Here is a 23466-nt window from a genome sequence, read left to right as displayed (position 1 = left end):
CCCATATCGAATATGCACATATTTATCAGCACAGCAGGCACAAAGGCAGAGACTTTGGGCAGTCCTCTTCTCCCTGTCCTGACAACGCTAATGATGTTCAGGGCAGCAGCGGATGATGTCTGACTCTCAGCCAGCCAGGCCTCGGTGGTGTGCGTGCTTGTTTTGGGGGGCTGGCTGGCTGGCAGAACCTGGTTTTTGAGGATGCACACGGGCTCAGACTAGGGTAACTCATTACAGTTTAAAGCAGGCTGGGTGACAGCGCGAATCAGTCAGCAGCCTCCATGCATACTGTAAGCGGGGAGCAAAATACAAAGGAGGAGAAGAAGCGAAAGAGGAAATGAAGTCGGAGTGCCAAGAAATAATGTGCATCGGAAGAATTTAGCCTGGGGCATGGCGCGCTGAGCCCGTGTCGGTATCATTAGCGTATTTATAATTCAAATGTATGCCTTTAATAATTCACGCGCGCTGCTTTTCAAAGAGGCGCGCGCGAGATTATGTACAGACTGATGAAAGGATGGAACTTTCCCCATCTCTCCTGAAAAGTAAATAAAATCTCTCTCATCCTTTGCCTTGGAACATTTAATATGCATATTTACAATTATTTCCAAATCTTTTTCAAAAACGCTTTGTGTTTATTTTGCTTTGAATGTAGTTGATTTTTTTATTTATTTCTCTTTACATTGTGATTGTGTGTTTTGGGGTGCATTACGCCTTCGAGCGCATTTGCGATGCACCAATATTGTTTTTGACTAAACGTGCTTGGTTTTCCACTGACAAAGAGAAAAGTCAAATATAGTGTATGTTTTGCTGGCTAGTCTTTCAAAGACGGATGCACCACTAGGTGGTGATAGAAGGTAAAGTGACTTTGAAATTGATTGTTGCGCTGGAAAACACAGCACACGTGAAGCTGAAAGCCTAACGGCAGGTTTGTGGGACTCGCTGGATCCGAAGAACTAGAAGAAAAGTATCGTGCGGCTCAAACACACATCCTGACGGGTCAAGCAAAGGTCAAAACTTGAAATTACAGTGGATTATCGGTTTATCAGCATGGGCGACGAACACTGACATTTAAAGGTAGATTAGTTAAATAACTGTGTTGATGATGATGATAATAACACATTTAGGATTTTTGCTTTTCAGGTTAATTTAAAAACATCTTTAAATTCATTAATGTATAAATGAAGAATTATATAATTGTTATTTTATTCAATTGTTACTTAAATTATTTTCTGGTAAGCTGCTTAGCATATATCATTCCTTTAATTGTAATGGCCTGTAAAGAATTATTTTATTTTGATGCCGCTTTAGAAAAGATCATATAATAATTTAATTGTTATTTTACTAAATGAGTTTTTGAAATGTCGCGTTTAGATATATATAAAAAAAACACTCACAAATGTTTTTCTTGCAGTATTCCCGCATATAATGTCCCGCATAATACGCTTTCGAAAGAACATTTGAAAATTATATTTTGGCCAGAATTAAATTCTTTAATAAAAGATTAAAGCAGGCACTTATAATCAGCAATATGTAACAAGCTAAATAAAGAAAAGGGAAAAATGAATAAAAGCATAGAATTTGCTGAAAGAAATATTTAGAATTTGCTCAAATGTGAAAAGTGTTTTACTACAGTTCTGTTTGATAGAACTTAGGATTTAGTCAATTAAATAGTGTTTCTAAAATATGTCTTTGCCATTTTTCCTCTCACTGTATTTATATTAGCTTAAAATGCTCAATTCAAATTAATATGCAGTAAATAAATAAATGCAATTCTAAGTAAGTCATTTGCAAATTAAAATAAATTATTATTTACACCAAATTGCAAGCGTTTGCTGCCCAATGGATCTCATTTTTTTAGTAGGCGTTTAAATATGATGATGGAATTGCAGAGAGACAGCTTTACAGAATTCCCACAGTGTCATTTATGCGCAAAAGCGCATGGAATAAAATGAAGATGTATAACTTGTCGAGGTTTTATAGCTTCACATTTAAAACCTATTTCTAGCTCCATACATTAGCAATAATTTCTTATATAGCCACTGTAAAACCAAGTAAATCTATAACTTTGACTCTTGCGTTTATTCAGTTATTTAATAATCGTAGAACAATACAATTGAAGGTGGGTGTATTTTATTCATTATTATTTTAATAATTTTTTTTTTCGAATCAAAATTACGAAAGCTAAATAAAAAATAGCCATGCTTTTAAACTTGTTAATTTAAATGTAAGTTCTTGAGCTCTGACGTGCAGTTCCTTGAATGACAGTTAAACAACGAAGCAAGCTCTGTTAAATATATTTTTAAAGACTCAAATGCTGTGATGCTCAGCAATTTGTTGAAATAAGGTTCATTCCCAGCGCGACTCAGTTCACTGATCTGATTTTAGCACTTTTAAAAATAAAGACACTCCACCCCTAGTAACAAAACGCAGTGGATGGTGGTGCGTCATCCGCGCGCGTATCCAATGTGAACACTCGCTGGCAGCTCGTGGTCATTGCGCTCTTCTTTCTCTTGCTTTATGTAGAGGTGTCGAGCTGGTAACACCCACCACGCTTCCCAGGCTCAGTCATCAGGGCTTCAGTCCTTCAAGAGGAACCTGCTTCACTCACCAACACAATCTGAGGCAAAGCCTGGGTCGCAAAAAAGAGACCATGAGATCCGGATAGTTTTTTTTTCTTTTTCATTTCCTTTGCAGCGTTTGCCATGCCAGACACGAGCATCCTATAATTTGGAAAGATTCTTCTGACTTCGGGAAGTCTGATAAGCGTAAATTGCATTAGACAGTCAAATGATTCAAGTGGAGGCATATATTTGACAGGCTGTATGAAGTAAATGTGCCGGTCTTTTATTTAAGTGAACTCGTGCTAAAAAGGAAGCGATCAGAAACTCTTCACAGGACATTCTCTTATCATCTTAACGGATTACCGACAGATCAGTCCTATTAAACCGGATACACAAAAGGAATTAAATCACCCAGATTGTTTCCTCGTTGGATTAGATCGCAGTTTGCTCTAAGCATCAACAGAAGTGTCATATGCTGATGGCTCAACGGGTAAGCTCGTTTACAGATCAACAACTTGAGTTGTAAAGTTTGCCTACTTTGTTCTTATTATGCAATGTCAAATCCTGTTTAACTTTGTGTGTTGCATATGATCAAATCTCTGTCTGATTCAGTACGAAGACCTTGCCCACTATGGTGGCGGGATGGATGGAGTTGGGGTTCCGACGTCGATGTACGGGGACCCGCACGCGCCTCGGCCCCTGCCGCAGGTTCATCATTTGAATCACGGGCCGCCACCACATGCCAACCAACACTACGGGGCCCACGCACCACACAGCATCATGCCCAGCAGCATGGGCTCAGCTGTCAACGACGCACTTAAAAGAGACAAGGACCAAATTTACGGGTACTTATTTGCAATCATTATTACATGGCTTACAATCTTTAAACTGTATGCACCACTAAAAAGGCTACACAATACACTTTTTGCGGCATTGTCATCTTGGTAGACATTTTAGGTTCCAGAAAAGTGCAAGTCAGTGAACAGATTTTTAAAAGATGATTTTTCTTAGCATTAGGTAAAAATCTAAAGATCATTGTTTCCTACTATTGTAGATTAAAAGCTAGGCTATTTGTGTCTTTATGAAACCATGTAAAAACAAAATGTATATGTGCGTTTGACATTTGCCTTTGCATAGGCTATACGATATAGTAAATGCACAAGTGTCAAGTGTCCTGTATAAACTCAGTGAATTTTTATATATATATATATATATATATATATATATATATATATATATATATATATATATATATATATATATATATATATATATATATTATAATTAAAACTAAAGTACCCTTTCTGGGTAGTAAATTGCAACTATAACGCAATTATTAAAGCAAATGAATTAAAGCAAATAGCAAAACGTGTTTTTGACATATAAAATTATCCTTTTTCATATAGTATAAAATATTTTCAAAATCCAAATAACAATTTTTGCACTTAAAAAACAATTTGTGCAACCAGATTTTTCTTTTTTATGTAGCCTAACCGCAACAATAAACCAATAATAATAAAAAAAAAAAAAAAAAAACTTTTTTGACGTGTTATCCGCATAAAGGCCCAGTTATTGATACGGTGTTTTGATCTGTTAAGTTTATGTAAATGTTTATGTTGATTGTCAAAGGCACCCGTTATTCCCGCTGCTGGCGCTGGTGTTTGAGAAGTGCGAGCTGGCCACATGCACACCGAGAGAGCCGGGAGTCGCTGGAGGAGATGTGTGTTCATCTGATTCATTTAACGAGGACATCGCTGTGTTTGCCAAACAGGCAAGTTATTGATTTCGGTAATACATTGATAACGATTTAACCGATTACTACGATTTTGCTATTTGTATTATATGTGGATGCTTGGCTGAAAGTGTCATGTTGTTGCTTTTTTATTTGCTATCGGCTTATTCATTTTATTTATTTTTATTTTGGGTTGTTGTTCTGACAAACTTTGTGATCTCCTCCTCAGATTCGTGCAGAGAAGCCGTTATTTTCCTCTAACCCAGAGCTGGATAATTTGGTAAGTGTAAGATTTTATTTGGCGCTGTTTTGTTTCAGGTAAATTCGCTTCAAAGCTTTATGCGAGGATTCTTTGGGGGAAAGAAAGGAAGCTTTAGTGATTTATGAGGCCGCGTGTTATCAGAGGGCGCGGGGGTCTTTGCCCAGGGCTCCCTCAAAGCATCGTCTCTGGAGAAACCTATTTACACTTCTGCTATTGTCATAACATTACAAAGCCAAGACAATATGAGACGTGCGAAGTTTGTGAGTGGACTGTGATTTCTCGCGCGATTAGAATAGCTAACCAATTATGTGTTCCTTTAATTAGGCTATTATTAGTTTTAGTAGCTAAATAGGCCTGTTATAGGCTATTAGCAATCATTGTTTTTGGTTGTTCTTAATATTAATAACATTTTTTCCCCCCATAGATGATTCAGTCAATACAAGTATTACGATTTCATCTTTTAGAACTCGAAAAGGTATGTCAGTTAAACTATATTAAAAATGTAATATATATATATATATATATATATATATATATATATATATATATATATATATATATATATATATATATATATATAGGACTTAAAATGAAATGTAATCATTTAAATGTTGTTATTTCTTTTTCATCAGGTGCACGAGCTTTGCGACAATTTCTGCCATCGGTATATTAGCTGTTTGAAGGGCAAAATGCCCATTGACCTAGTAATTGATGAACGGGATGGATGCAAATCTGACTTCGACGACCTCTCAGGATCATCAACAAATCTCGCAGATCACGTGAGTTTTAATTGGCTTTCTATGACATCATAAAACAGGCCAACTAGATGACTGTTTGTGTTTACAGTACAGACAATTTATGAAGTGAAGTTTCGAACAAAGAAAGTGTCATTTGCTTTGTGTTGCTTAAACAAACCTGGTCAAATTTATTGAATCTGTTGAAGTTATTTGTATTTCCTTTTTTTCCTACATGAGACATGCAGAGTCTCACCCATGCATTTCCCTAATGTTTTTTTTTTTTTTTTTCCCTCTCTCGGGGGTTTCCTTCATTATTCATCTCCACAACATATTTTATTCGAGAGTAATAAGAAGGAAAATAGTAATTGCTTAGTTAGTTGCATATGCTAATTTATTTAAAAATTATCTAAATCCATTTCTCTTTGCTGGTTATGAATCATTAAGACATTGCCCCAGGACATATCTTATTTCAGAAGAGGTATGATCATGATGATGATGATGACGAAGGCAGTCATGTTGGGTGCAGGTGTTGCTAAGGGTCAGGGTATTCCCCCCACTGTCCACCCCTCTGTTAGCCCTAATGATCAGCGTTAGATTTGCACGTGAATGCTCCATTGTCTTTGAACTGATTGGATTGTTATTGTCAAGCAGGAGGGGAGTCTTCTTTCACTCCGAGACCATCAGTGTGTTCTTTACAGTTGTGCTTCCTATTATCAACACACTACCCCCTGTCACAGGAACAAAACCACTGAATTAAGAAAAACAGAACTTTGCATTCTGCCTATAGGTCTGTCCTGAATCAAAATGGAAAGGATATCATATTTTAATGATTGGGACTGACATTAAATGCCCGTAATAATTCGGATTTTCAATGTAAAATGGTTAGATGACTTTCCTCCTGCAAAGAGCTGGACAGCATATCTGCGAAGTCTAACCATACTTCAATTTTATTTGATGAATATGTACCTTTGTACACTTGACGATAACTGTAATCTTTTATTGATGCTCCTGTAATGTCTTATCGATTTACAAGTGTGCAGTGTGACACAAAACAATTTGAATTAGGTGATGAAAGGAGACACTGGCCTTCTGAAACATTATTAACAGCGAACACACACACACACACACACACACACGTGCATAAACACACAAAACCACAGACTGCTTTTGTGTGGCCTAATGAGAAAACAGTGAAGGGTCTTATTCACACAGCTTTATTGTTGTAGGAGCTTATTCTGGCCTTTCTTAGAGCTCTTTAGCTGATCACCATCAGGCAAACAGCTGACGCTAAGGGCCTGAAGAGGAACGGCTGCTGTTTGCCTTCACGTTGAGCCCATCTAAGTGCTTTATACCCTGTTCTGGATAAAAAGGGGACGCTGCTGGTTTCTTTCGAGCATTTACCATCAGACATCAGGACAAGCAGCTACTCTAGTATTAGCTCCACTGGTTTTTTGTTGGGTGTATAAATATAGAGCTGGCCTGCATTTTATTTTTAAACAGACATGGTAACTAGGCATTTTAAAGGGTGAAATTAATTGTATGTATTTGTGGTAGTGGTACTAATGTGGTCTCATCTTTCCCCATTTTGATCCATGGATGTTCATGTTACTGAATGTCAGAATCCAGCATCCTGGAGAGACATGGACGACGCTCACTCCACTCCCTCAGTTGGCACCCCGGGACCCTCCAGCGGAGGACATGCCTCCCAGAGCGGAGACAACAGCAGTGAACTAGGTAAGATAAGCTGCCTGTTTAACTGTTACTTAATGATATGCATTGCTGAAAAGATTTTAAGACTTGCTACTCTTGGATTTTAAATTATGTTCATAGGACAAAGATAAAAAGGGGAATAAGAGTAACACACCATTGTTTTCTGAAATTTTTAAAATGTACACTGGTTAATTAAATTCTTTAAATTAAAAAAAAAATAACATAAATTATCATTAATGTTTTACAGAAAATGTTTTACAGTAATTATTTACTAATTTTTTGTTAAGGGTAGCAGAAGTAAGACCAAAAAAAAAAAAAAAACTTAAAATCCTAACATATATAGAACAACAATCATTCGATGATATTAAAATTAAATTTGTTAACATGCAATGTATTGTTTTTCAGATGATAAAAACTTTTCAAACATAATACAATTGTGTAAGATCACTTATTATTTTAAATCTTGTAATAAGTAGAGGTCAAAATAAGCCATTTCATTTTTATATGAATATACATTTTAAGATTAAAGTAGACCATTTTTTTATATGCTTTACTAATACCAATACTAACAAAATATACTTTGTTATTATTCTTATTATTTTTGGGACATGAAAATGGGATGTCTCATCTTTGACCCTTATACATTATAAACAGTAAAAACGGTTACATAGAAAGAAACTAATTTCATTCAGGTCAAAAATAGCATAACATTTCACAGAATCAATCTAAAAACATTAATTTATATCAACAAACTATGTTAGTGGTTAAATCAGTTTTTTTTTTCATGCTTTGCTTAAAATCTCTCTCTATAGTATTTTGCTGAATTTCCGTTCATTTATAATGCCTGTGGATGTAAACAGTATTTACTAATGAAAGTCATGTGTCATTGTTCTTGTCATCATTGCGATGCTCCACTGAGCGGGTTTTACGATTTAACTGTGGACGCAATAGGTGTGTAATGTTCTTGAAAGGTCTAATTTAATTTACCAGATCTTCCATTTGCATGTCACATGTTTTTTTTTTCTTAATTTACACTGCGGTGTGCCACAGCATATTTATAGTCCCTTAGTGCCATTTACCTTTTGGGGGAATTTTTATTTTATTATTTTATTTTTTTATGACCTGTTTTTGTTTGTAATTGCTTCAGCTAAAATAGCCTTCAGGGTTTCTCGCCTCCTTTTAACCATCAGACATCAATGGCCTGACCATTATGCAGTACAATAGCAGGATATTCTGCAAGACAAGAGAAACCAGCAGCAAAAATCAGTGGCCAGATTGTTCTTCAATGACAATTCAGCCTCAGTGTGACAATGTGAAAGCCCTATAGACTAGCTTTAAAATGTTTGCCATAGCAGCAATGCCAGTGGTGTTTCTGCAATGCTACTCAGTATAAAAGAGAGAAAAGCATTAGGGTGGTGGCATTTTCCCCACACCAGGCTTTTTTTAAACAACAGTGGGGGGACATCCAAGGCCCACGGCCTTTTGACCCCAAGGAGCATGCATTGAAGAAGGGGAAGAGGAATGACCCCTGCCGGCCTGAAGGACAGAGCACTTCAAATACTAGTCACAATGGAGGAGTGATATCTGGGGTGATCAGAGGCAGAGGCTGGGTCAGGATCAGGGACATCTACCTGCTGCTCCTCCAGGAGCCACTTTGGATCAGTGTTCCTTTCTTTATCATTCAAGAGATCGGTAAAGCAAACAACTTTTCCATCACAAGTGAATGGGGGGTCTTACGTCAGTCGAGTCCAGAGGGTTGCTGGGCTTCTTCAAAGAACCTGTCTCTTGTAGGGGGTTCCCTTTGTTGCTTGCACATCAGTAGAAGTTGCTCCTGTTGAGAACCTTCAAGTTAGGTTAGGCTCTTGGGTCAGAAGAAGGAAGGGGTGCTTTTTGAGGCTTTTTTAAACTTACTGACTTACCTCAGTAGGATTTACAATCCTACTCCTGGAGGGCCAGTGTCCTGCAGAGTTTAACTCCAACACATGTCTGGATATTTCTAGGGAATCTAAAGACCTTGGTTTGCACATTTAGGTGTACTCAATAGGACTTGGAGTTAAACAGGACAGTGGCCTTCCAGGAACAAGTTTGGGCACCCCTGCGCAAGAGCGAAGTGGTTTTCACAGCTATCCTAAACATGTGCTTGTTGGTGGGAATGCAAGCCTAGGAATGTCCATCACAAAGGCCGAAAGGCAACAAAGGGAAGCTGCAGGACATTCCAGGCCAGTGTTCACCTCTAAGGCCGTTGAAAGACTCTGGCTGAGACAGGATGTTTACATCTATATCTGAACCTTTAATGGAGGTTAAATCCCAGCATGAAGTATAGTGGACCAACAACAAGTGTCAAGAGCCGATGCCTTGCGTTTTTGCAGTCATCAATACCTCCCAACTGTGGTCCAATCCCATGTTCCTTCAGATCATATCATGGCCACGGGGGACAAGAGGATAAGAGCATCTAATCAATATGCTTTAAGCGAAACGATTAGCGAGAACAAAATCATCTGTGTTCGTCCAGTAATTATCCAGTCTGTTGCGTCCAGTAGTCAGAATTATGGCCCCTTTGGAGAAGTATAGTTCGTGATAGATTGAGGTCATGGTGAGCTCATTAAGCAAGCAAACAGGATTTATTCTGTGATGCGTGTGGGGTGGCAGTCATCAGACCCGGCTAGTTTGCGCCAGGCCCCTTTGTCTTCGGGACATTCATCTATCTCTACTTCATCTAATTATCAGCATCAGAACAACGCAGAGCGCTTCAGCTTTGGACCTTGTCATCTCTCGGATCTTGAAGGTACTGTGATGTGACGCGACTGCCGTCAGGCTCGGCTTGAAGGATGTGGGAAAACCAGTTTAAAACTTCTATTTAGGCTTGATGTGTTTTATATGCATATGCAAATGACACAGATTTGCACAGACCCCTTCAGAAGTTATGCTTTATATGTGCGAGGAAATGAGAAAGAAAATAGTGGTAAATTTGAGCAAGAAGCCTCTTCTCCATGTCTTAGGGTGCTGTTTTTCTCCAAACAGCCCGAGGGCCTACTCCAGCCTTCCTCCAGGCTGCTGCGGCCCCCCTCTGTGCTGCGCGTGCAGACTCTGGGGCCGGGAGTGAGGTTGGGCTCTGGGAGCTGCAGAGAGCAGCAGCCTTTAAAGAGAGTGCAGTCACACAGGCTGCATGGGCCAAGTTGCCAGGGAACAGTCAGAAGCGATTAGCGTTGGGCTGGATCAGCCCTGCGGCCTTCGTTTTCTGGAACAGGAGGAGAGAGGCTCGAGGAGAAGGGGGGGGGAAGAGAGTGTTTGAGTCTTCCTTAGATGTAAGGATCTCACCCAGCTCTCTTTATCTCTCATTTCACTTTTTATGTAATCTTTAAACTTTTCTTTTTGTATTTACTCTAATCATATTATTGTTCTAATTTTATTCTTAAAAAGTCACCTGTGTTTTATACTGCCACAATGTTACTTTCATATTTGATTCATCATTCTTTCTAACACCTATATAATATTTTCCCTTTATTTATTTTTAATGTTACTTTTCTAATTTGTTGTACTTTTACATAAATTATTATTATGGTTGTTAATTATAATTTTCATTATATGTATTTATTTTCCTCTTATTATATTTTACTTCCCTATATATTTTTTAACAAACAGCCTTGATTTTATATATATATATATATATATATATATATATATATATATATATATATATATATATATATATATATATATATATATATATATTTTTTTTAATATTATTCTTTTTTATATATTTTTTTTGTATCTCTCTAAGTTACCTTGACCACTGAAATATACAGATACACTAAACACACTGAAAACATTGCATATTTTCTCTTTTTATAAACGTATGTACTTATTTTTTAAGATTACTTTTTTATATTATATTATATTATATTATATTATATTATATTATATTTTCAAATTTCCTTCTTACCTTTCATAATATTTTACTTTATAGGGCTTTTACACTCCTCCTTTGCAATGACACTTAAACTGTTACCTTCAGACTGGTCAATATGCAAACTCCAGAAAGCATAATGAGAAGACGCCTGCATATGTTGTGCAGACAGACAGACATTGTGAGACCACTGTCCTGCCCTTGACTTGCATTTTGATTACAGCATCAGTCAGCCTGAAGTCCATCTACCACCCCCACCCCACTCCCCTTATATTCAAATGTCATTATTCATTAACTGAAATATTAATGCATGAATATGGCGCATACAGTTGCCTTTGATTGATGCATCCCCAAAAACAAGGAGACACAGCAGGGCCAATCTTAAGAAAAGTAGGGTTCCTGTCCCGCCTCCGGGGAGGAGTCCCTCAGATACATTATTCACACACCCTCCGGGCAGGCTTTCAAGGCATCTCTACCCTCAGGGCAAGAAAAATAAGCATGACTGTTAAAAGTAAATCATCTTGCCTGATGCACAGTTAATGGAAGAGGGAGAGAGGGATGGAAAAAAGAAAGAAAGAGAAAAGAGGGTGGGGAGGAGGACAAGACGGAAACCTTAGTTTAAAAGCGGCCTCCTGCCTGCCTCTGATCTTAAACTAGATTGGATGGTAATGGAATGAAAGCAGGCTTGATGCTATCAGAGAGCTCACAGTTCAGAAAGCATTGTTTGTTGTGCATCAATTGATCTTGCAGTATAATGCCTCAATCCCTTCATGCTGGAATTATAGTATTATGAGTTTCCTATAGTTAAAAAGTATTATTAAACTATTAATTAGATGGGATTTTTATGAATGTTCCAACCACTTTCTTTGGACATCATTTGAAACATATAAATGGCCGCTTAGTAACTCAAATGTTGTTAAATTCAGCATATAGCCAGCACTATCTGTTGACATAATATATATATATATATATATATATATATATATATATATATATATATATATATATATATATATATATATATATATATATATAATTATTAGCCACCCTTTGAATTTTTATTTTATTTAATTTTTTATATTTCCCAAATGATGTTTTATATTTTCCAAATGATGAGCGAGAAAATTTTCACTGTATGTCTGATAATATTATATATAGCTTGAAGGGGCTGAAAATATTGACCTTAAAATGTTTTTTTTATTTATTTTTTTTTATTATAACTGTTTTTATTCTAGCTGAAATAAAACAAATAAGACTTTCACCAGAAAAAAAAATCTATATATATATATATATATATATATATATATATATATATATATATATATATATATATTATTTATTTATTTTTTTTCTGGTGAAAGTCTTATTTGTTTTATTTAAGCTAGAATAAAAACGGTTATAATAAAAAAATAAAAATAAATAAAAAAAGAAACATTTTAAGGTCAATATTTTCAGCCCCTTTAAGCTATATATTTTTTTCTCGATAGTCTACAGAACAAACCATCGTTATACAATGACTTGCTTAATTACACTAATCTGCCTAGTTAACCTAATTAACCTAGTTAAGCCTTTAAATGTCTTTTAAGCAGTATAGAAGTGTCTTGAAAAATATCTAGCAAAATATTATTTACTGTCATCATGCCAAAGATAAAATAAATCAGTAATTAGAAATGAGCTATTAAAAACTATTATGTTTATAAATGTGTTGATTTTTCAAATCGGGGAGAAAAATAAACAGGGGAGCTGATAACTCAGGGGGCCTAATAATTCAGCCCTTAACTGTGTATTTATTGCATTGTTTTATGATTACGCATAACAAATGAATGAGAGATTTCATTTAGGTATCCATATCAAATTAAACTTAAGTTATTTATATAGATAGAAAGCATAGAAAGTCATTAAGATTAACAGATATGTTGACGAAAAGTTAAACAACATAAATATTCTGACTTGCAATTATTAAATTATATGAAAACATAAGTAAACAAACTAAATTTATTGTATTTTAAATTAATAAATGCTTGCTGACAAATGGGTAAAACATGGTTCTGACAATATTTGGGTGTATCAATTACACTGAATGGCATTGTATTAGATGTCTCTGAAAATGAAGGGTGAAATGAATCACATTCATTCAAAATCAAACAAAAAGTGCTCTGAGGGTAGCTTATTCATCAGAATAAACAGCATAAATCAGTCCAAGGCACTTAAATTATGTGGAAAACATAATAATTTAAGAAAACATTTAGTATTTTTCCACATTTTTCGAGTGTATGATTTTTGCTGTTTATTCGAATGACATTCATTATTTTCTAATAATAAAAAAGTGTAAATAACGATGTATTACATTGTATAACAATGGTTTGTTCAACAGAACAAACCATCGTTATACAATGAATTGCTTAGTTAACCTAATTAACCTAGTTAAGCCTTTAAATGTTACTTTAAGCTGTATAGAAGTGTCTTGAAAAATATTTGAGTTATTTAAATTGTCATGTTTAGAAATGTGTTGAAAAATCACATTTAAACAGAAATTGGGGAAAAAATAAACAGGGGGGGTAATAATTCTCACTTTAACTGTATGTGTGTGTGTGTATATATATATATATATATATATATATATATATATATATATATATATATATATATATATATATATATAAGTCATAGTTGTGGTTTGCAATGCTGGTACTTTAAGCAGTAATAGTTTAGCATCACATGTACTATCCCTCCACTGTAAACCAGCTACCAACACAACTTCTAAAGTCGAAAACAGTTTTTGCATCAACCGCTAATGGCCCTTGCTTTATTTATGTTTTTCCCCAGCTTTCTCTCCCCCCTCAACTTTATTTTGGAGTGCTAATGCAGATCAGATATTCTCTTTGCAGTGCCAAGTCTCCATTCCCCACTCAAGCACAGAGCCTGGACATTCATTACCCCATGTCAAAGACAGAACTCACATTGAATTAATAGCACTAGGGTTGGTGCAGAGCTTTCCTCGAGATCTCTGACATTGAGACAGCAAGAGAGCGGGAGAAATCTCGCTCTGTTGATTAGCGTTCCCTCTCACTGCATGGATACTCCTGCTCGCTGCAGTCCTTGTGTTACTGTTGCTAATCAAAACAAGCCCCCCGCGTGGCTCTTTCACATCGTGTTTGAGAATAGCAATGGAGATCGGTCTGAATAAACAACCGAAGGTGATGTTTTATCTCATTAAAGTGACTTTCTTCTTTTGCTTTTTCTCTCTCGCCTCTGCTTTCACGCTGTTGTTTATCAGGAGATGGCTTGGATAACAGCTTGGCATCTCCGGGAACTGGGGATGAGGACGATCAGGACAAAAAACGGCAGAAGAAAAGAGGAATCTTCCCCAAAGTGGCGACCAACATCATGCGGGCATGGCTCTTCCAACATCTCACGGTAAGAGCGGTCTTTGGAAGTCTTCCGAAATCAGACCAGTGTGTCCAATGTGTCTCTTGGTGAATTAGCTCAATTCCACAGTTCTCAGTTCAGTGACCTGCATCCAAACTGCATTAAAACTAGCAGGGTATGTTATTATCTGTCTTTTGGCCCTCCCATCCATTTGGCTTGTCAAAACGGAGGGTCACATTTGCCTCGGGGTGAGTACCTTCCACCAAAACTTGCCAGTTAGGGGCTGATTTGTGGCATTTTCAGCCCCCTCAAATCTCAGCACATTTTCGCTGGTCCACCTCCTTAAATTCCCACCATTCTCTGCGTCTTCCTGTTTTCCATTCTCCTTCAGAATTCCTGCACTTTCTAAGGACTACACAGGTCCTGTACACATAGTAATCCTTCCCTTTTTACCCACCTTTAGAGTTTAGAGATAAAAAAGGAAAGCCTAATTGAATTATCCTCTCTCTGTTCCCAGCTCCTTTTCAAAACGATTTGTGAAGCAAAAGTGTTTCCCATTGCAGGATGTGTCCTCTGACAAAAAAAAAGTGTTAGAGGGGACTTTGGCCTCTGAATGGCCCCCATTGCAACACCCAGGCGATCATGCATTCATTTGGGGTCGGGGCTGAATGAAAGCTGCAGGATTACGTTTTGTCGGGTTCTACTTTGAGCCAGTGTGCGACGTTTGAGATGGGGGGGCTCTTACATATGGTCTAAGCCTCCATCTTTTGTGACCTATTCAGAGGTCCGCGATAAAGACCCCCTGTGCTGCCAATCTTAAAGAAAGGTGGAACATTAAGATTCAGTGGAACATTACAGTTATAACTGTTAGTTTCACTGAAACAAGATAGAGAGATCTCCTTTGGCATGCAAATGAGAACGAGGAAGGCGCTTTCTTAACAGACATAAGTGCAATTCATGCAAATATGAGTGATCCTTTAAAAGCAAGCTTGTCGGTCAGCTTCATCTTTAGAGCGTGCAGGTTCCTCGCTAAACTCTAACGAACAATCACAGCGCAACCTGCTGAGAGCTTTTTGATAAGAGTTTAAAGATGGATCCCAGAGCACGGCTCGCATTCGACTGTCACTGGGTTGTGTAGAAAAGGGGCGGGACTTACAGTCATTCATCAGCACAATGACAGCTAGCAAGCCAGGAGGTGAGCAGGGAAATCTCCATCAGAGTGAGACCAAGAGAGAAGGAGAGAGAACATGGGACGTGTAACAGGACTCATCCTTCACCAGTGACCACGGGAGGTGAGGCCATGACAGTGCCAAAATTGGTGCACACCCACGACCCTGTGCTGTCTATACATTCACCCCTGCCTGCCATCTGCTGCCCTCCCTCTGCACTCACAGTGAGAGCAAGAAGATCAGGGGCCAAGGGCCACCGTAGGGCCACCAAGGGCCAAGCCCTATTCAACCCTAAACAAAACTCTCCATTGTCTCTCTTTCACACCCACTCGATCATTTGTCAAGTAATGTCAAATAATGTCAAACAAAACCACGAGCGCTCAGCCAATAAGATTCTCCAGCTCTGGGATGCATATGGGAAGTCTATCATACATAATGATGTAATTTCCTGAAAGAGTCATATGGGATCTACGTTCTTGCCGGTAGTCCTAAACGGGGCTGGTAGACGCTTGAAGTCATTAGTCATTGAAACAGATGAGTTTTTAAGGAAAAGTAAGGTCATCTTGATTTGCTTTATTAATGGAGACTGCGAGGAGAAATACACAACAGTAAAAAATTAAGACATTTGCATGTTCCATTCATTATCGCGTTATGGATCATCAGAGAGCAATATTATTAACTGATGAAGTTTCTTAACGTGTTTTTTTTTTCTGCTTGTTTCTGTCTTGCAGCACCCCTACCCATCTGAAGAGCAGAAGAAGCAGCTAGCACAAGACACAGGCCTCACCATCTTACAAGTGAATAACTGGTGAGTAACCTTTAACCTCTGACTTTTGACTTGCCAGCTTGACCTCTCAGTACTTAAAGTCAGGGTTGGGGATCTCTGTAACATTTCCATTTCAACTCCGGTGATCCTGATTTCTCACACTATTATTAGACGGTGTTCAAAGCCCCAGTGAGACAAATAAAAGTACGAATAGGAGCAATGATGAGGTTTGCCCAGGGTCTCCGAGGGACTTTTAGAAAAGTTGTCGAACGTTATATTGGTATCCTGGAATGACGTTCGGGCACAAGAGTTCCCCTGAACCTTTGTTGGTTTAGTATTCATCTTGCTCACAAGATATTTAACTGGATTGAACTAAAGTGATACCAACTATCACATGTATGATATGGACATTCTTTTTACAAATGTTCTTTTGCATATTTAGATGTTTGATTTATTTATTTATTATTTTTTTATATAAATTGGATCCAGTGTTACACAGTCAACATTATCTATATGAATACATTTTTATTTACTTTTTGCTATCTTTTGAAAATGAATTTTAAATTTAGACTTGTTTTTCATTCATGACAATTGAATCTCTATTTTAAAATTTGTACACACATAAGCTGTATCATTTACGCTAATTATATTTCCTTTTTTTTTTTTTTGACAGATAATCTTTTATAATATCATTTGTACCACAATACCTTACGTTGCACAAGTATAGTAGTAGGAATGGCTAAAAATATACAACATCAGTCAAAATTATTATTTTTTTATGCCAAAAATCACTGGAATATTAAGTAAGCTGCACAATATATCACTTCAGCATCGATATTGCAATGTGATTATTTGCAATAATCACATTGCAAGTATGTTGAGTCAGCAATGTTGAGTCTGGATTATAACTGATCATTTTACAAGTGTTTTGTGAGGCCTGTAACTATGTGAGGGTTTTGAAAAAAATTAGGCATTAAAAAATGTACTGTTCGTAACTTAAAAAAAATGAATAACGATTAATTTTATTGAATTGTTCATAAAACAAAGACTACACAGTATAAATTTATATTTAACTATACAATTACTGCATACATGAATACCTTTTCACTCTTCAATAAAACAATGTTTATTTAATCAGCATATTTTTCTGTATTGAATTTATCTATGCTTGTAGATTGTTTGTTATATGTTATGCACCCCCTATGGATCATTCAAATCAATCTAAAATTATAGATTCCTTCTAAACAGTTTTTCAACTTATCTAGAGAAATTCCATTTATATCCCCCCAAAAAAAGAAACATCGCAATATGTAATTTTTCCAATATTGTGCAGTCCTACTGTAAATATATAAACGCTTTTTCTCTATATAATGTTCTCAATATATACATTTTAGCCCTCAGATTCCAGACTTACAAAAAAAGCTTATTTATTTATAATGTATAAATCTCAATGTAAAACAAGATTACTGGTTTTGTGTCTAAAACAAGCATACCCAACTTTGTGTTATAGAAAAATATTAAATACAATTTTTAAAAAGAGAGGAAAAATCAAAAGCAAAAAATGAAAATTTTTTTTTTAATTTTGTAGGTTGTAATTTATTATTATTATTATTATTATTATTATTTTGCAATATTTGGCTTAAACTTAATTGTATTATCATTAAATTTTGAATATGTTTGGTGACTAAAATATTATTTTAATACATATATCTGTGTAATAAAACTGTTTTGTTTAAATGGGATGTACTTAATTATGCTGAGCGCCACAATACAAGCAATTAAAACATATATATTTTGTACTTTCAAAATATTTGCTAACAAAAGCTTTAGTAATTGTATGCCTTTTCAGCTACAATATAAGTTGTTCCCAAATGTTTGGCTTGCAACATTTGGCTAAGACTCATTGTCTATGAATAATTCCTTCCCCCAGTGCATGTCATGGGCATTTCCTACCTCTCTGTTACGAGCTGCTGAAGCATATTAGCGTCTGAAAAGCAGTTAGGCTAATCATACCCCCAGGCTACCAGGCCAATGCTATATCAATTGAATATTTATTGAGCAATGACCCCTTTACTCGATTCACTAATATATCGCAACAAGAAGCGCAATTAAAGCAAGTCTTAAAAAACAGAGATTAACTTTAAAGTGCTGAGGAAAGGAAAATACATCACAAATCAAATAAATCAGTTTGTTTTTATTGCCCGCTATAAAATTCACCATTAAATGGAATGTTTCGCAAACATCACCTGTAAAAGGTGTTAGAATGTCTTTATTAACAAAACCCTAGCATGTTTACATTATAAATTAGAGAATTTCTTTTGGTCTGCCACTTAAACAGTACATTAGCTTTTTTTGTGGACTCCTGACAGGTCCATTAACCCAAAGGCCCAGGAGAAGCTGCACTGCATTATTGGATATTTTGCAGTAAATCATAGCAAAAAGCACACAGTAGTAAAAGTCCTAAGTGTTTAAATTAAGAGTAAAATATACTGTGTGTCGTCGGTGATATAAATAGATTGGTAAATGTGTTCTTGCTCTTCTCTTTGACAGGTTTATCAATGCTCGAAGAAGAATCGTGCAGCCCATGATTGATCAGTCTAACAGAGCCGGTAAAGCACAGGATTATTTTGGTCCATCTTTAGTATCAGTGCGAGCGTATATCACATTTATATTGTGTTTTTGTGTGTTTAGTAAGTCAAGGAACCGCTTACAGCCCTGATGGTCAGCCTATGGGTGGCTTTGTGCTAGATGGCCAACAACACATGGGTCTTCGGCCTGGCGGTGAGTTGCGTTTTTGATTATAATAACGCATAAGTCACTTTAAGTGCTGCCTTTTATTGTTTTTTAATTTCATTTCTCATCTCGCAGGTCCCATGGGAGGAATGGGGATGAACATGGGTATGGATGGACAGTGGCACTACATGTAAACGCCTCCCCGCTTCCCAAACCATAAACGTAAGAAAACGCATACTTAGAGCATCCTCTTTCTTTCTTTTTTCGCTCGGCGTGTGAAATCTGATTATGGTGGCAATTCTACCACCCCATACCCCCCACCCCCCTCACACACTCGCGCACCTCAGCTCCATCTTCGCTGCCTGTCTCTGACAGTCCACAAATCAAGACGTATCGCTCGCCGCGAGCGGCCTGGCATGGAGAATTTTATTTAATACCCACACTGTGCTGCCCAATGAGCCTCTCCATAATGACACTTACCTTGATTAATAGAGCTCTTTATATGTAAATAGGCACCGCATCCAGTTCTCCAATCGTGCCAACACAGCCCTTTCCTCTCAAATAACAACCCTAGCCTGTGCTAATGAAGGGAGAAGAGAGGGGAGGTGAGCGGAGGTTAACACCCCCCACCGAAATACAGACACATAGAGATATCAGCAGCTCCGGCTTGCGGGAGCCAGATACATGCAGACTAAATAATTTCCAGACTATTTAATCCGATCCTTTTTTTTTATTGAATTATCAGCGAGTCGTTACTGTAATTGCGTCATTTAGAGGAATGTTACCTCATTCTTAATTCGCTCTGGTTAAACACCATATGCCGGAGGACCGGCACGATCATTATGAAGATCTGTTTTCATGCATAAAGCGGATTGAGACACATTTATGATCTTAGAGGCAGGTGCATGTTTATTTAAAGGAATATTGGGATTTGCTTACAAGAGAGGTTTAATCTAAGCCAGCTGGTAACACTAACTAATGTTAAATAACAATAAGCATATGTTATGGTATTTGTTAATTGTTTTCAGCTCATTTGTGTTACTTAAGGAACATTCAGTTATAGTGCCAGTCAGAATAGCTTTTAGACATACATTTTTGCTTACATTAAATGACAATGGGACATTATATCACTAAAATTTTGACAAATTCATTTTACAATTAGTTTTGTCACAGTAAAGATGACACTTTACTTAAATGTAATATATTATAATATAATATTTAAGATTTTATTGTAATATTTAAGAAGAAGATACCAAATGTAATCAACTGGAAGAGTTAAAGTCTTATTTTTTTATTGTCTTGTTTGTTATCGTGCAAAAGGCTTAGCTTTTAAAATAATTCTGAAGTTTATGATTGAATAAATGTAATTTTGTTTTTGTTTTTTTTAATGTAGAGCTCTTTCGTGCAGAAAAGTCCAAAGTAAAGTTCACGGGCCAAAGTTGGCCCATTTTACCCTTTTAATTGGGCCATTTTACCCTTTTAATTGGCCCATCATCCCATTTGAGAGGGATGGAGAGGTTTGGGGCGAATGCCTTAACACAGAGATCGTCATTTCTAATTTGACGTAACCTTTTGTTTTTTTATTAATGAGCAACAAAAAAGTAAACTGAAATTAAATGTTTTTAATTCAATGTTGTAAATGAATCTGATTTTTAAAAATGTAAATACTGTCACTCGAAGGATAGAGGACTATGAAGAAGACATCAGCAAGCAAATCAAGGCAAAAACTAGTGTCATTTCATTATATATTACATTATTTTGTTTTTACTGTAATAAATTAATTGTTAAAACAATACTGTATTAGTTAATTTAAAGCAATGTTTTAGTCATTTTTGAACATTATTAAATAAAATTGAAATTGCCCATGGAAAATTACCCCACCTTTATATTTACCTTTGCTCCACTAGCCTCAAATCAAGTTTGGTTTGGGTAACCTTGCTGCAATCATTTTTCTTGTTATTTTGTGGGTTTTATGTAAGTTATTATGGCAATAAAGTTGTACAATTGTATATTACTTTACACAGGAATTACTATTTATATTATTTTTCTCTACTAAAATCACTTAAGCCACATATTCTTTACATCTTGTGGTTATACCCATGAAACATTCTTTTAACTTTTACAAATGACCAATTCTTATGCTCATTTTAAAGTTAAATAAACCTAGTAAATCAACCTAAAATAAAACCAAATAAATCAATTCACATTGAGGATGTGGATAAATAAATGCCTGAATATGTATTAATTTTTATCTCTCTCTCTTCTAGGTTTTGATGGTGGCCTCAGGAATAGTCCCAGTGCTGGCCGGAATCATGAGGAGTCACATCACATTCATCCTCACCTGATCACTGATCATCTTCATTCGTCACGAGAAACCTCTCACAGACCCCTCCTCACCTAGCCATCAGAATCTCCAGCCAAAGGACTTCCTGCAGGAACACCAACAGAACAAAATACAGACTTGAAGCATTTGTGCCAAAAGAGAGACTTCTGAAAAGACAATTGGAGATCTTTTCCTTTTAAATTATTTATTTATTCTTGTTATAACGTCAAGAAGCACGGGGGACCACACCATTTGTGCACTTTGCTCAACCATAGAGTGGCGGTCCCAGAAGAAAATACTCCATACCTCCACATGCACAATCGCACACACACTCATATTAAATGCATTTAACAGTGGAATATAGTAAAAGATGCTAAAAGCCCTCAAGAACTGAACTGTGAGTGTACAATGACATTTTGCTTTGTTTTTCTTTTGGGAAATGTTCGATGTTTGAGTTTGTGTCATTGACTAGTTTTAGACCTTTGCATTTATGATTCTACACAGTTTGAAGGAAATGAAACCACTGGTGGGATCACTGTAGCACACATCTGACACAAATTCCAGTATCTGAAACCACAAAGTCTTCCCCACATGAGATGCTTTAAAAAGCATTGCTGAAGAAATGAGCTGTGCGTTTATTTGTTGAATTGGAGAGCAACAGTGCTCTTGTAAGGCTAAGTATGCCTGGAGGAGTTTTTAAAACCACTAGAGATGTTCCATTGTACATAATTATGTAAATGTTATTTGTAAAACGCATCAATGTCAAATAGACATTCAGTCGAGATCCTTTAAAAAAATTAAGATGGGATATTTGTTGTACATTTTGGTCCGTTTTCACTCTTGCTTTTCTCTATGGAAAAAAAAGTCGATTATATGTTTGTTGATGTACTGATACGTTTGATCGATTCTCCCGCTCTGTCCATTTTTTCCTTTTAGGAGTCTTTTAAAGCAGTATTTCTACACAGTCAAAAGTCAAATTCTTGTAATAAAGGCTTCATTTTCGAAACGTTAAATCTCTTGTTTTGGATCTTATGTCATTTTCTGGCACTGAATCGATACTGATGCGATATTCGGTTGAAATTAATTTAAGGAAATTCTCGTAGGCATTGATGGCTCCATAAAGAACATTAAATATCTGTACCTTAACTGACAAGTCTTGAGAATGTTTTATTTTTAATATATAAAGCTTGTAGGTTATTGAAATTATCCAAAGGGGAAAATTATTTTAAGGCAATGCCGTGAATCCCCATTTTTAAATCTTTCATTTTTAAATGTCTATAAACAATATCTTATTTATTTTGATGACAGATCGCAACTGCTGCACATTAATTATTATTTTTAATGCATAATTATTTTCCTTCTCATAAAGAAGCGTGGCCTTTTTAAAATGTAGCCTATAATATTAAGCGTAGCCTAAAAAAGACGGCGTATGAGGCAATTCCTAATAGAAAAAAGAACAAACGAGGAATTTCGATACTGCATAAATAATATCCAGTAAAAGACAGCCCGGAAAGTGTAAAATAATAATTTCTTAACTATAGCTACTCATCAAAACAGTTAAAATCATGTAGGCAAGATGTTTCCTATAAAATCTTGTGGCAATATGTTAAGAAATAAATCACATTAATTCAATATTTTCAAATCAAGCAACTGGACCGCGAGTAATTTTTCAGAAAAACAAACACCGCGCACTTTTTCATCTCCGAGCATCTTTTAAACGCAATTTCGCGGTGACATTTTTAAATGGTTTTCCTCATGCTGTTTGATATCTTAGCTAAGACTGCTCCTACAGACGTTTCCCTGCTTATTTCGACCTCCAGTTTGTGTTTCTCTAGCCTGCAGTACTGGTGAGAAAATGCTGTAGTTTGGTGGTCATTTATCAATGTCAGCGGCGTAACGATCTCACTGCAGTATTGATGAGGAGAATTACGCTGCTGGAGGAGAAGCCACAGGCACAACAATACCTGCAATAACGCGACGCCCAGTGCCCGACCGCGCGCGAGCTTCATCTCATTCCTTTCGATAATGTAATTATTTTAATAAGACTTTCCAATCCGTTTTGTTTCTCCTTCTTTTATTTTATTATTATCTTTTATTCGTGTTGTTTCGACTGCTCAACATATCCAAAGTCTGTGTTTGAAAAAGACAAGTTTTACTGCACATTTCGTTCAGAACAACGAAATAGCATTCATACATT

At 36.3% G+C, this 23466-nt stretch overlaps 1 protein-coding gene across 1 annotated transcript; it reads left to right on the top strand.

Moving 5' to 3' along the window:
* The first annotated feature begins 2613 nt into the window (after positions 1-2613).
* On the top strand, positions 2614-22415 carry meis2b (Meis homeobox 2b). Its single transcript, NM_130910.1, is given in 13 exon segments — positions 2614-3051; positions 3174-3406; positions 4191-4332; positions 4523-4573; positions 4980-5030; positions 5188-5334; positions 6912-7026; positions 14187-14326; positions 16179-16255; positions 18764-18822; positions 18905-18994; positions 19082-19168; positions 21214-22415. Coding segments are annotated over 12 exon segments (1182 nt in total). The 5' UTR covers positions 2614-3033; the 3' UTR covers positions 19141-19168; positions 21214-22415.
* Positions 22416-23466: the final 1051 nt, after the last annotated feature.

The sequence above is a fragment of the Danio rerio genome, chromosome 20, assembly GCF_052040795.2.
Source record: "Danio rerio strain M-AB ecotype USA chromosome 20, GRCz13ab, whole genome shotgun sequence".
In the NCBI taxonomy this organism is placed as follows: domain Eukaryota; kingdom Metazoa; phylum Chordata; class Actinopteri; order Cypriniformes; family Danionidae; genus Danio; species Danio rerio.
This window is presented reverse-complemented; position numbering and strand designations above follow the sequence as displayed.